General features: G+C 41.2%; 1 protein-coding gene across 1 annotated transcript in view; it reads right to left on the reverse strand.

Moving 5' to 3' along the window:
- Positions 1–6,792: 6,792 nt before the first annotated feature.
- Positions 6,793–13,481, reverse strand: part of cers6 (ceramide synthase 6) — a 356,478-nt gene continuing 349,789 nt past the window's right edge. Inside the window, exons 9-11 of the mRNA XM_070875509.1 lie at positions 11,733–11,889; positions 9,906–9,929; positions 6,793–7,655 (exon numbers count right to left, since the gene is read on the reverse strand). Of these exons, the coding sequence (XP_070731610.1) occupies positions 7,512–7,655; positions 9,906–9,929; positions 11,733–11,889 (325 nt within the window). The 3' untranslated portion in view covers positions 6,793–7,511. The remainder of the gene's footprint in view (positions 7,656–9,905; positions 9,930–11,732; positions 11,890–13,481) is intronic.

A 13,481-nucleotide genomic window follows, 5' to 3' on the forward strand; every position in this document is an offset into this window, starting at 1 on the left:
GGAATATGGGTTCACCATGACGGCCGCGTGGTGGCCCCTAGATCCTTACTTCCATGGATTGCCCGATGTGTTCATACATTCACACATGCAGGCAAAGGGGGATTGGCAGATTATATTTTGGCAACTTGGTATGCACCAGGTATTTCGGCAATTGCAAAACAAATCTGTGAAAATTGTGTTACCTGTCAGACAATGAATCCGGGTAAGACGGAAAAAGTAGAATCTGCCTCCCACCCAAATCCAGTCGGGCCTTTTGTACATTTACAAATGGATTTTATTGAATTACCTATGTGTATGGGATTCAAGTATGTATTAGTTATTGTAGATGTGTTCTCTAGATGGATTGAAGCCTTTCCATGTAAAAAGGCCGATGCCACTACTGTTGCTAAATGTTTGTTAAAAGAAATTGTACCGCACTTCGGAATCCCTGCTAAGCTTTCCAGTGATAACGGGTCACATTTCACGGGAACTGTCATAAGAGAAATGTGTAAAGCTTTACAGATTAATCAACGTTTTCATTGCAGTTATCATCCACAATCAGCTGGACTTGTTGAAAGATATAATGGAATGCTTAAAAATAAGCTGGCAAAACTATGCAATGACACTGGACTGAAATGGGCAGAACTGCTGCCCTTAGCTTTGATGGTAATGCGATCTGCAACCAACAGAACAACAGGCCTGTCACCGCATGAGATAGTTATGGGACGTCCCCAACGACTACCCTTTACAGCACCATTTACTGCAAAACAGATGGACATCCACAAAATGGAGGAAAATATGTTGAATTATTGTATTGCACTAACCAAATGTATTTCCAGCTTTCATTCACAGGTAAAGGAAGCCCAAGTCAAGCCAGCGGAAGGGAAGTGTCATAACCTGGAGCCAGGGGAATTCGTTTACATCAAGATTTTTAAAAGGAAAAGCAGTCTACAGCCAAGATTCGAAGGACCATACCAGGTCCTGCTGGCGACCAATACTGCAATCAAGGTAAAGGAAAGACCAACATGGATCCACGCATCCCATTGCAAACGGGCACCCGACCAGGAGGAAGGGACGAAGGAATCAGAGGAACAGAAAAAGGAAGACTGAATAAGGAACTGTATGGACTATGGGGACTGATGGTGCTGGGCTTGACAGGGTTTTACTTCGCATTATTGCACGTAAACGTATTTATGGCACTGAGTCATAGATATGCTCAAGAAAGAAACTTGTCGAGTTGTTGGATATGTTCCCATGTACCTGTCCACTCCAGGGGGGGTATTCCCCTGAGATCTGTCCCCTTTAACGAATCAGAAATGGTAGAATGGTTGACAGTGCAAAACAGGACAAAACTAACTAAGGGGCCAGAAACGAAGGAGCAAACAGAATGGAGGTCGGCAGGGTATAAACTTACAGTCTTCCAGGGATGGTACCAGCCCAATTATGATAATAACCATCAGCCTCCCTTCCTAAGCATTACTCCCAGAATAAGAAATCCTGAGGGTATAATATGCCTAGTGAGTAATGAGACAAAAGGACCAGAAATGGGACGCAGCAAGTGTTCCCAAATGATTAAATGGCAAGCCACAACTAATCCCACTGAGAGAAAGATAGCAACCGTTGGCTGGACAACGGTCCATAACAAAGCCCCAGGTGAAGGGTGGGAAGGTGAGACCACTCGAGTAGGGACAGTGCGAAAGGACCAGGAGCTGACGTCCTATAATTGCACCTACTTTATTTGTGGCCATAAAGCCTACCCATGGTTACCAGCCAACTGGACAGGGTCCTGTTACTTAGGATATGTGGTACCCCTTATCAGATCAGTAAGGACTCTAAGGGAGGCCTATGGAAGCCACAGATTTAAACGGGATTTGACGTGGCTAAACGGATTATTCAAGGTAATGGTGCCACCCTATGGAATAGCATCGACCGAATGGCAGTTACGGGAACTGGCTAACTTAGTAGAATCAGTAGCCAACGCAACTTCCCAAACCTTTGAAGGGATAAATGACGAAATGGTAGCTATTCGAACAGTGGCTCTCCAAAATCGTATGGCCTTAGATTATCTCCTAGCCAAGGAGGGAGGGACATGCGCATTAATAGGTGAAGAATGCTGTACGTATATCCCAGATAAATCAGAAGATATCGGCAGTCTAGCTGAAAACATCAGGAAAAAGGTAATAGAGTATAAACAGACAGTTGGCCAGGACGGTATCACCTTGTGGGGTTGGGCATCAGGATGGTTGGGAGCCCTGGGGAAATCTGTGGTACAGGGTTTGATCATATTCCTGCTGATAGTCTTCGCCCTGTATCTATTATTTGTCGTCATTAAGTGTTGCTGTGCCAGGGTGGGAGAAACTATGTTACCTACCGAGACCACGGCTAGAGTTATGGTAGCAACAACTGCTGAAGGCTCTTGTGTGGAAATGGAAATGGAGAGACTGTACAAGATCAGAATGGATTGAGTTGTCCTTGTGAAGGACAAAATGGGGGAATGTGGAAAGTATTTTTATCTAAGCTGATACCATATGGTATTTGTGTGCCTTTTGATTAAAATGGAGTCCTGGCCCTTCCAGAACTTTCTGCATTTTAGCAGCCAGCTTGCATAAACAGCTAAACTTGCTGTTAGATGGCTGATGGCCATCAGACAGCTAGGAGACAAGTCATGCTGAGACAAGTAACCCCCCCATGGTGCTCTCCTATTGTCTACACTACAGGAGTTCCATGTCACCCCACCCTTATCTTCTAACCATTATCTCTTTCCTTTACCTCATCCATTTGAAGCAAACAGGTAAACTGACCAGGAAATTGGATAATCCTGACACAATACAAGACAGGTGATAGCCCATTACCTATGACTCATGGAGTAATGGCCGTTTGGCTTTCTGATAACCCTGACAAAAGGAAATATCTTGACACCATGTCAGGACCAGGATATAGTAATTAACTCTTTATCTATATTCACTGACTGTGAGACAGAGCAATACACAGGGAGAGGCCAGAACTTGGGTTTTACTGTATAAATATCTTGTGAAGCTGTACCATTGCGGAGGTGTTCATTTAGCCCTTGACTGAGTGAAACCTACCCCTTGCGAGCAAGTAAATTAAAAAGGAAACTTCTATCGGAGCTGTAAGTGTCGGAGTCATTCTTTTCGGAGGTCGAGATTTCGACACCCCCTGCCATATTAGTTTAAACCCTCCCCAACAGCACTAGCAAAAACTCCCCCTAGGACATTGTTTCCGGTCCTGCCCAGGTGCAGACCGTCCAGTTTGTACTGGTCCCACCTCCCCCAGAACCGGTTCCAATGTCCCAGGAATTTGAATCCCTCCCTCTTTCACCATTCCTCAAGCCACGTATTCATCTTAATTATCCTGCTAATTCTACTCTGACTAGCACGTAGCACTGGTAGCAATCCTGAGATTACTACATTTGAGGTCCTACTTTTTAATTTAACTCCTAGCTTCCTAACTTCAGCTTGTAGGACCTCATCCCATTTTTTACCTATATCTTTGGTACCTATATGCACCATGACAACTGGTTGTTGATCCTCCCCCTTCAGAATGCCCCGCAACCGCTCCAAGACATCCTTGACCCTTGCACCAGGGAGGCAACATACCATCCTGGAATCTCGATTGCGGCTGCAGAAACGCCTATCTATTCCCCTTACAATAGAATCCCCTACCACTATAGCTCTCCCACTCTTTTTACTGCCCTTCTGTGCACCAGAACCACCCATGGTGCCATGAACTTGGCTGCTGCTGCCTTCCTCTGATGAGTCATCTCCCCCAACAGTATCCTAAACGGTATATGTGTTATGGAGGGAGATGAGTGCAGGGGACCCCTGCACTATGTTCCTTCCACAGCTCTGCCTGATGGTCACCCATTCCCTATATACCTGTGTAACCTTTACCTGCGGTGTGACCAACTATCTAAATGTGCTATTCACGACATCCTCAGCATCGCAGATGCTCCAGAGTGAATCCATGCGCAGCTCCAGTGCTGCAATGCGGTCTGTCAAAGGTAGTGGACAATTCGAGACAGATGGCGAAGAAGTAGAGATGGTTGTCGTCAGCGTATATGTGGAAGTTGTCCCCATATTGCAGATGATGTCACCGTGGGGCTGCATGTAGATGAGGAAGAAGAGGAGGGCAAGGATAGATTCTTCAGGGACTCTGAAGCTAACATTGTGGGATGGGAAGAGAAGATATTGCAGGAAATCCGATCGCATAATTAAACCACCATTATTATGATTACAGCCATGGAAATGGCCTCCCAAGATGTGGGAAAGGTTACATGTAGATGTTGCTGAGCTAGAAGGACAACAATTGTTCATTATGATTGATAGTCATTCGAAGTGGGTAGAGGTGTTTACAATGCGGAAAGTAACAACAAGTAAAACACTAGACAATTTGCGAAGATTGTTTTCCTCATATGGTCTCCCAGAAGAAATTTTGTCCAGAAAAATTTGCACAGTTCATGAGCATAAACCGTGTGAAACATACCAAATCTGCACCCTACCACCCTGCTTCAAATGGTGCAGCACAGTGCACAGTACAAATTGTAAAACGTGCTCTCTTCAAGCAAATGTTGGATCTAAATCCAAAGAAACGGCAGTTGTCGTTGGACCACAAATGGAAAATTTTCAAATTACTTATCGTAATACTTCTCATACAACTATTGGTAGAACACCAGCAGAGTTATTTATCAAACGACAGCCACAAACTCGGTTTTCATTGTTAAAGCCAAACTTGGCACAGTCAGTATAAGAGAAACAATTAAGACAGAAAGAGAGAGGTGTGAAATTGAATCAGAAGGTCGAGTGAAGAACCATCACCATAAATGGTTAAAGTGGTTACCAGGAAGAGTAGTGAGGATATGTGGCCCTCCTACATATTTGGTCAAGATGTTTGATCATATTTTACCTACAGATGTGGAAGGAGTTGAAAGTTGGAATGATTCGATTATTTCTGATGAGTCAGATATTCTTGTTACAAGTAGAGTACCAGTAGCAAATCCTCCATCAGATGTACGAGAAACAAGTCCAAGAGTGAGTCAGAATTTAAGTCTGAGTCCGAGTCAGGCAGACAAACAGTCTGAAGTTGTAGAGAGTCAAAATGTAGATCAAAGGTTGCCCTTGGAGGAAGTCTTTCCTCAGGTTCAGCCTGGAATGAGTCTAAGTACTACAAGCCCCTATTTAAAAATGAGGCAGACAAAAAGCAGGAAACTATAGACCAGTTAGCCTAACATCTGTAGGTGGGTATCCAATCCTTTCTCAGAGCTAAAATTCTCCAGTGCTGGCAAAATCCTCATACATTTCCTCTGTACCCGCATCTTTCCTGTAATGTAGTGAGCAGAACTGTATGCAGTACTCTAGCTGTGGCCTAACATGTTTTATACAGTTAAAGCATAACCTCCCTGCACTTATATTCTATGCTTTAGCTAATAAAGGAAAGTATCCCGTATGCCTTCTTAACCACCTTATCGACCTGTCATGCTACCTTCAGAGATCTGTGAGCATGCACCCTACATTGAAGTCTAAATCATTGATATATACTACAAAAAACAAGGGACCTAGTACTGAACCCTGCAGAACCCCACTGGAAACAGCTTTCCAATCACAAAATACCTGTCGACCATTACCCTTTGCTTCCAGACACTGAGCCAATTTTGGACCAATTTGCCACTTTCCCTTGGATTCCATGGGCTTTTACTTTTCTGATCAGTCTGCCATGTGGGACTTATCAAAAGCCTTGCTAAAATCCATGTGGACTAGAAGAAAAAAGACTTGGATTTATATAGCGCCTTTCATGACCACCGTATGTCTCAAAGCGCTTTACAGCCAATTAAGTACTTTTGGAGTGTAATCACTGTTGTAATGTGGGAAACACAGCAGCCAACTTGTGCACAATAAACTCCCACAAACAGTAATGTGATAATGACCAGATAATCTGTTTTTATTATGTTGAGGAATAACCAAGGGCCAGGCCACCGAGGATAACTCGCCTGGTCTTCTTCGAAACAGTGCCATGGGATCTTTTATATCCACTTGAGAGAGCAGACGGGGCCTCGGTTTAATGTCTCAAGTGAAAGACGGCACCTCTGATAGCGCAACACTCCCTCAGCACTGCACTGGAGTGTCAGCCTAGATTTATGTGCTCAAGTTTCTGGAATAGGACTTGAATCCACAACCTTCTGACTCAAACAAATGTGCTACCCACTGAGCCACAGCTGACTACATCAAATGCGCTACCCTTATTGACCATCCTTGTTATCTCCTCAAAAAACGTAATCAAGTTAGTCAGACATGACCTTCCCTTAACAAATCCATGCTGACTGTTCTTGATTAATTCATGCCTTTCTAAATGACGATTAATACCGTCCCTCAGCATTTTTTGCGATAATTTGCCCACCACCGAGCTTAGGTTGACTGGCCTAATCTTTATGACTGTATGAAGTACAAAGTGAACACATACTTGCCTAATCATACCCTTGAGCACATCATTGAACACTGCCCTCAGAGGAAATTTGCAGGCAACCTACAAGGTGTCCATGCTGATACACCGGAAATTTTGGCCTGGATATCTGACTTAGATATTGTGATATATATTTTTTTCTTTGCTGCTACCCTATGAAAAAAAAAGACTTGCCTACTCTATCCTAACACTGGTTTCTCTGGATGGCTACACATCCCTTTCTTTCACCTATACTAGTACTTTTCCATGGGACAATCTGAGGGCCAGTATCATCAGAGCTGGTTGTTTTCATCCTAGCGAAGAAAATAAAGGTGACATTTTGCTTTGATGTTGCACAGAAAGAAGGTTTTTATTTATCAGGAATCAGTGTCAGAAATTCAAAGGTGATTGGATTGTTCCACAGAAACATATTCAAAGCTATCTTGCTATATAGTTTAGCACTTGGCCTCAGGCATTCATTTTTTGCTTTCAATGGGGACAAAATGGCCTCTGTGTAAATATCATAGTAATTTCTGAAAGGAAATAATCAGAAACACAAAAAATGCATAAAACATATCACTACCGCTGGCTAAACCACAGTACTCGAGAACTAGAAGTGGCCTACTGCATGTGACAAGTCACAAATTACAGCAGATTGAGCTGTGCACAGCATAATTAATCTAACATTGGCTTTTACTCTTCCCAAAGAATAAGTAGTAGAGTAAAACACTGAAAAGTTCCCTTTTTCCACAAATCTCAAACATATAAAAATAAATAATGTAATATACAAAGACAATACATATGAAAATACTGTTCCCATTGAGTTGGACTACGTATACACACATAGCATGCCTACATGTACATAATGTTTATTTTCATTCGTTCTCATACAGAAAATGGCAGTGCACTATCAGAATATTTTGATATTTCTAAACCTTCATCTGATACTGAGATACATGATAAAACGCATTCAATAACACATTTTCTGAAATACTTCCAGGATCAAGCTGTCAGGTTGTCCGTGCCTTACATACAATTAAAGGGTTTGCAACACTATATAGTACTTCCCACTCAAACAGCTAATGTTCCTCTGAATAAACACCGCCACTTAGGTAGCCATTTGTCCCATTGGTAGCGCTGTTATGTCCACCTTTTGCTGCAGGAGGTGTTGAATCCTCTTCGTCGGAGCTGGATTCAATGTCACTTCGGTCATCCTTTGATACCTGATATTCAAATTGGGGAAAGAAGTGAGCCATTACAGCAAAGAGGACATTTTTTTGTCCCTGAAACAACCACAAAGGAGAAATGCAAACCAAAAGCGCATTACTAAATTTAGGAAGTCCAAATTAACATGACAGCTGAGATGAGTGGGTTAGATCTAAAGTTGTATGGAATTGTTTAGTATGATGATAAGATGGATGACCATGGATTTACAGAGAAAATAAATAAGAGTTAAGAGACTATAATCTAACTGGGGGAAAAAAAATAAGAGTTCACAAGGCTGGAATCTCAAACTCTCGCTTAGAAATTCAATACTTAATGCATTCATATCCAATTTCTCTCTCTGCTATTTTAACAGATCACAATTACGAATGAGAAAGCCCATTCAGAGCATTTTTATTTCATCTATCTAGGGGCACCCTACAGTCCTCCCATTGCAGCTTCCAATTGTTTCTTAAATGATTCTTGGGTTTTCACCTCCACTATTCTATCTGTGCATGTGTTCCATGTGTTGATCATTCTGTGTGAAGAGTTTCTGATAACTTGTTAACCTTTTGGCTGTGGACCCTTCTGCACTAGAAATGCAACGTGTCTGTTCCTTGATTCACAGATGCTGACTGACCTGCTGAATGTTTCGAGCATTTTCTGTTTCTGTTTCCGATTTCCAGCATATGCATTTTTTAAAAACATTTTAGTACATTACTACTATTGATTTTATTTAAAAAAAAATGTTTTGGCTTGATAAAGCATTACAGATATGAAAAGAAATGGAAGTGTAATTCAGCTGCATGTAAAATGTTTTGATAGAATTTGTTGAATAAACCTACAAATTCTGTGATTTGATAGTGCATATTCATGACTATCCGTCATCAATAGAATCTCAATTCTCAATTGTAGTCTGGATCTCAAGTAACAAATATATATAAATGAGATAGAAAAATCATGGGCAAGAAGTGATATTAAATGATATTAGTAGAAGAATGCTTAATGCTTTTGAGTGACGTTCCTCTGCTTGCAATGTTCATGTAGGTGTCAATCTGTTTATTTTAATTACGTCTGTTAAATAGCAAAAGGAGGAATGTTATGTGGGTCCCTAAAATTCAATTCATTAATAATGCTACTCTGATGTCTTTTCCAGGATAAATATATTTTTTTTAGCAAAAATAGGAAGATAGAACAAGAGTCATAGAGGGAACGGGGACATATGATTGAAGGGATATGGGGACATGTGATTGCAGGGATATGGGGAAAGAGACGGGTAGTGGGATTAACTGGATTGCTCTTTGAAAGAGTTGGCGCAGACACAATGGGCCACAAGGCCTCCTTCTATGCTTTTATGATTCTATATGTCTCATTTAACAACTCTTAGGGGGTCATTTTAACCTAACCCGCCTGATTAGGAATTCTAATGAAGTCAATGGAGAGTAAAATTGAGCTGGGCATAAAATGGACGCATCAATATCCCGTCAGGCAGGTTAGATTAAAATGATCCCCGTAGTCTTTCCTCCATATCCAACATTACTTCTGTAATTGCCTTTGTCTACTCGAAAGTTTATACTTCAGCTTCTGAAAAAACTTTCATAAAAATCTAATGACCTCAGATCTAGATGAAAACAAAATAGGCTGTTTTTCAAATTTTGTATGGAAAATAAAAAGAACAAAGTCCCAGCCAGATAATATTGGAAATGTATAACAGGTCACTCATCATGTGATATTCTAATATTTTGGGTGTAATTCTTCATCAAATGTAAACATTAATCTATCTTACAAGTGCTGGCTGACCAATTCTGTATTTCAACCATTTTCCATTTGTTAAATATATTTTGAGATCTTTCGCATTCACGGTTTCCGCTAAAGGACCCAGTTCGTTACAAAGTACTGTGCTGAAATATTCTAGCAATCTGCACAAGGCTTGCTAAATATACCCGAGGCTCCCAATATCTTTCCTGTAGTAGCACTGTTAGTAATTAAAGAAGCAATTAAATTCCAAACTATAGCAAGCAGAGCTTTTAATTGTGACATTGCTGTCAGTGCAGGGTCACCTGTAACCTTCATACTGAAAGCAACCCTTTGTTGATAACTTATTCTTGAAATGAATATATTTAGCATGCAAAGAATGAATTACATTTAAAATGAAATGTGGCATCAGTGGGGTCATTAAGAAAGATTGCATCAAGAATTACAGAAAAAGAGTGGAAGCACTATTATAATGGTTAGGAAATACATTGCAGAGTTTAATCAGTGAAACTTACATGCAAAGGGTTCCACTTCCCAGCCTTTCAGGGTTGCGACGAGGAAGAAAATAAATAGGCAGAATGAGAAAATAAACTGTACTAAGTGACATCCTGCTGTTCCAACTATGTTCAATGTTGATGAACGACAGTAACAATACTGACTACTAATGTACTATCATTTCCCTGCGGGTGTAGTGACCCCTCTTCCGCTCTGGCGTACTATGGATAGGAACATAGTAACACAAATAGGTCATTCAGCCCCTCAAGTCTGTTTCGCCATTCAATTAAATCATGGCTGATCTGTGTCTTAACTGCATCTACCCACCTTGGTTTAGAACCTTTGATGGACTCTTGTGCAACCCCCCTCCCTTTGCCTCACCATTAGCTGCTGTACTTTAGTTATCTAATCACCATACTCCCTAAACTCCTCTACCTCAACACCTTCCTCCCCTCCTTTAAGGTGCTCCTTAACACCCACCTGCCTGACCAAGATTTTGTTTGTCTGATTACGCCTCCGTGAAGTACCTTGCATTTTTTTCTATGTTAAAGGCACTATTCAAATGTAAGTTGTTTTTCTTTGTTGTTGATGCTCGGTTGGTCAGAACTGGGCATTTTGCTAGTCAATCTCCTCCTAATTTTAATCTGCAAATAATATGCAGAATGGATACAAATGTAGGTCGTTAACAACATAGTTAGTTGTGTGCTACCAGCATTTTTGGAATTGTGAAGGAGTATCATATTACAATTAGTGCCACTAAAACTTTAATGACTTGTCTGAGCAATTTCTCTATTTTGTTTTGTTTGGCCAATTACTGACTTGATTGTTCTAACATTGCCACGACCTGAAATTAACAGCTGGCTTATCTCATCAGGAATTTAGTACAGTTGTACAGTAAGCTATAGATCATATTTAAAAACACAAGCTATATCCACCTGCTAAAAAAAAATCAATTATGATTAAATCTGAATGGTAAATATTTGAGCAAAAATATTGTAGTTTAGCACTCTTTGTAGCACTTAATTCCTTTAAAACAACAACATTCCCAAAACAAGAAGGGAGGGAAGAAGAGTTGGGGAAAAGAGAAACAATTGTTTTGGGGAAAACATGGCTCTGATATTTGCGGGGAGGGAGCGGGGGAGCTCAGTTGCGGGTGGGGGGATGATGACCCAGGAATGCGGGTGTCCTGCCAAATTTAACTGTAGGACTTCAATATAATTTTTTAATTCCATTTCCTGCCCGGCAGTGGGCCAAAGCCGGCTGCCGAGTGGGAAAACTAATGGTAGAAGGCCGCAGCCGGGGACCGCTGGGGACATTTCACGCCAATCGGGAAAGATCGGGCTTGGTGGGAGGGGCTCGCAGCACGGCAATCGAGAGGGAAGAAAGCAAAGATCGGGGGTTGGGGGGCAGTCAATCATGGCAGCGAGGAGGTTGCGGTCAGCGAGGGGCTGGGGGGGGGGGGGGGGTGGCACGCCTATGCCTGCTCCTGCTGTCTGAAATGTAGTGCTATAAAAAGCACTCACCTGCTTGATCCAGCTGCTCCTGTCTCCATTTAGCTGTTGGGATTCCCGAGCCCTGGGAAACCTGGCCAGCTACAGTCGCAATTGTACATTTGATTTCTGACTTCAGGCTAGAAGTTCAGTTGCAATGTTGCTATTTGCAAGGGTTCCGATTCATTCAGGATACCACAATATGAATCAGATTTTGTTCTACTTTACAGACATAACTGCATAAGTTAGCTTTCAGATGACTGGAAGCAAAGGAGTTTTTAAGGTGGCAATTTTATTGAATACTGAGGAAAAAATATGTTGCCACACATTTCGTTAGCAGCTTTAAGGAGAACTTACCTTTCCTTTAGCAATAGCTCTGCAAGTGATCCTTATGATGAGGTATGACCAGATGCTATGCAACAGCTGAAGCAGCAACAGAAGCAAGTTGAAGACCCACCAGGATGGATATGGACCGACAATCTCCCAGCTTTCAAACAAGGTAGTATTTAATATCCTGAGACAAAAAAACAATTTGTCACCAGAGAATGAATTTGTAAATCCAGTTGCAAATCCCTGAAACACAGATTATAGCTGCTAAATAATTATTTTGGAAAATAATCTGATATATCATTGCCTTAAGGAACATGTTATTAATTAGCTTAGCATTTCACACAATGCAGCTAACACAACAAGCCATTAATAGCAGCTTGTTTTAACTCCTGTCTCTCAGAGTCAGTATCAATACTAGCAATGTCTTTGTTTTACAGAATTTATAATTGCTTTCATCTTTTTATTTTGTTCCAATCCATTTCCCATTCATTGAACTCTAGCAGTTCCCTAAATTACTTTTTCTAAAGTTTACAGCCAAGTAAAAATGATTTACAAAATACCATTAACAAGTTTGTTAGTAAAGCCAGGTTCTCCTTAGGTAGGAATTAGTGGCCTCAAAGGGAAGCCAATCTATCTGAAAAGACCATGGATGGGACAATAATGGTGTAGAAATTCCAACGTCCCGGGCCTGTACGAAGTTTCTACGGACCCGGGAAGGCATCGGAAAAGCCTGTTTTCAGCGTGCAATGCGCATGCGCTGAAAACCGGCTTTTCCGATCTGTCAAGCTTGACAGATCGTATACATCTTGGGAGCGAGGACAGTTGTACGGGCAAGATTGTGGGATTTACGCATATCTTGCCCGGCAAATGTCCTCAAAAATCTTGCGCTTGAAAAAGCAGATGCATAGCCTACTGTTACAGGCGTAAGAGTTTAAAAACCTATAAAAAACATGATTAAAATAAAATTAAAAAATATATATTTATGTTAATACCCTGTCCACTCAGGTAATGTTATTTTAAACCCTACCCCTAACTTTAAAAAAAAAATCATCAATTTTTTTTCTTTAAAATACATGTATATCAACTTTAATTTCTATTAGTGTATTGTGTGTGGTGTTTTTTTTTTAAATGTTTTATGTAGTGTTTGTGCGTTTTGGGGTTTTTCTCATTCATTGTAATAAGAGTTTCGACGAATCTCCTATTACAATGAATGAGAAAATACTTACCTGTGATTGGGTGTCCAGGCACACGTGACTCCTGCACACGTCCCTTCGAGCACGCGCTGCGACACGCAGGGAGAGGAGGCCTGTGGACTGGGATCTCGAGCGGGCGCAGCAGCTTCAAGTAAGTGCGCATTTTATGTCTATTATTTAGTGCTTTGCCCGCGGGAAGTCCTCAAGAGGAATTTCTGCCCCATTAAAATCATTTCAAACTGCAGATGAGAGACAGTAATGAGAAATTATGGTCAATTTACTGGACACTTTTAATATACGAATATATATGATGTGTAAATCTTTTTGTGAAACATGCTAGGTGCTAAATACATGTATTTGCTGTTATACTCTGTGCTCCAACAGGTTTGTTACATTACTTACTAGCCAGAGCATTTTCAGCAATGGTTTCTCACCCCGTCCTGTACCATTACCTCCAATCTCCCTAGGATTTATCCTTGACCCCTTCCTCATCCACATACTGCCCCTTGGAGACATCATTCGAAGACGTGGGGCCAGCTTCCACTTGTATGTTGATGACACCCACCTCTAACTCTCCACTGCC

This window comes from Pristiophorus japonicus, chromosome 3, assembly GCF_044704955.1.
Source record: "Pristiophorus japonicus isolate sPriJap1 chromosome 3, sPriJap1.hap1, whole genome shotgun sequence".
NCBI lineage: Eukaryota > Metazoa > Chordata > Chondrichthyes > Pristiophoridae > Pristiophorus > Pristiophorus japonicus.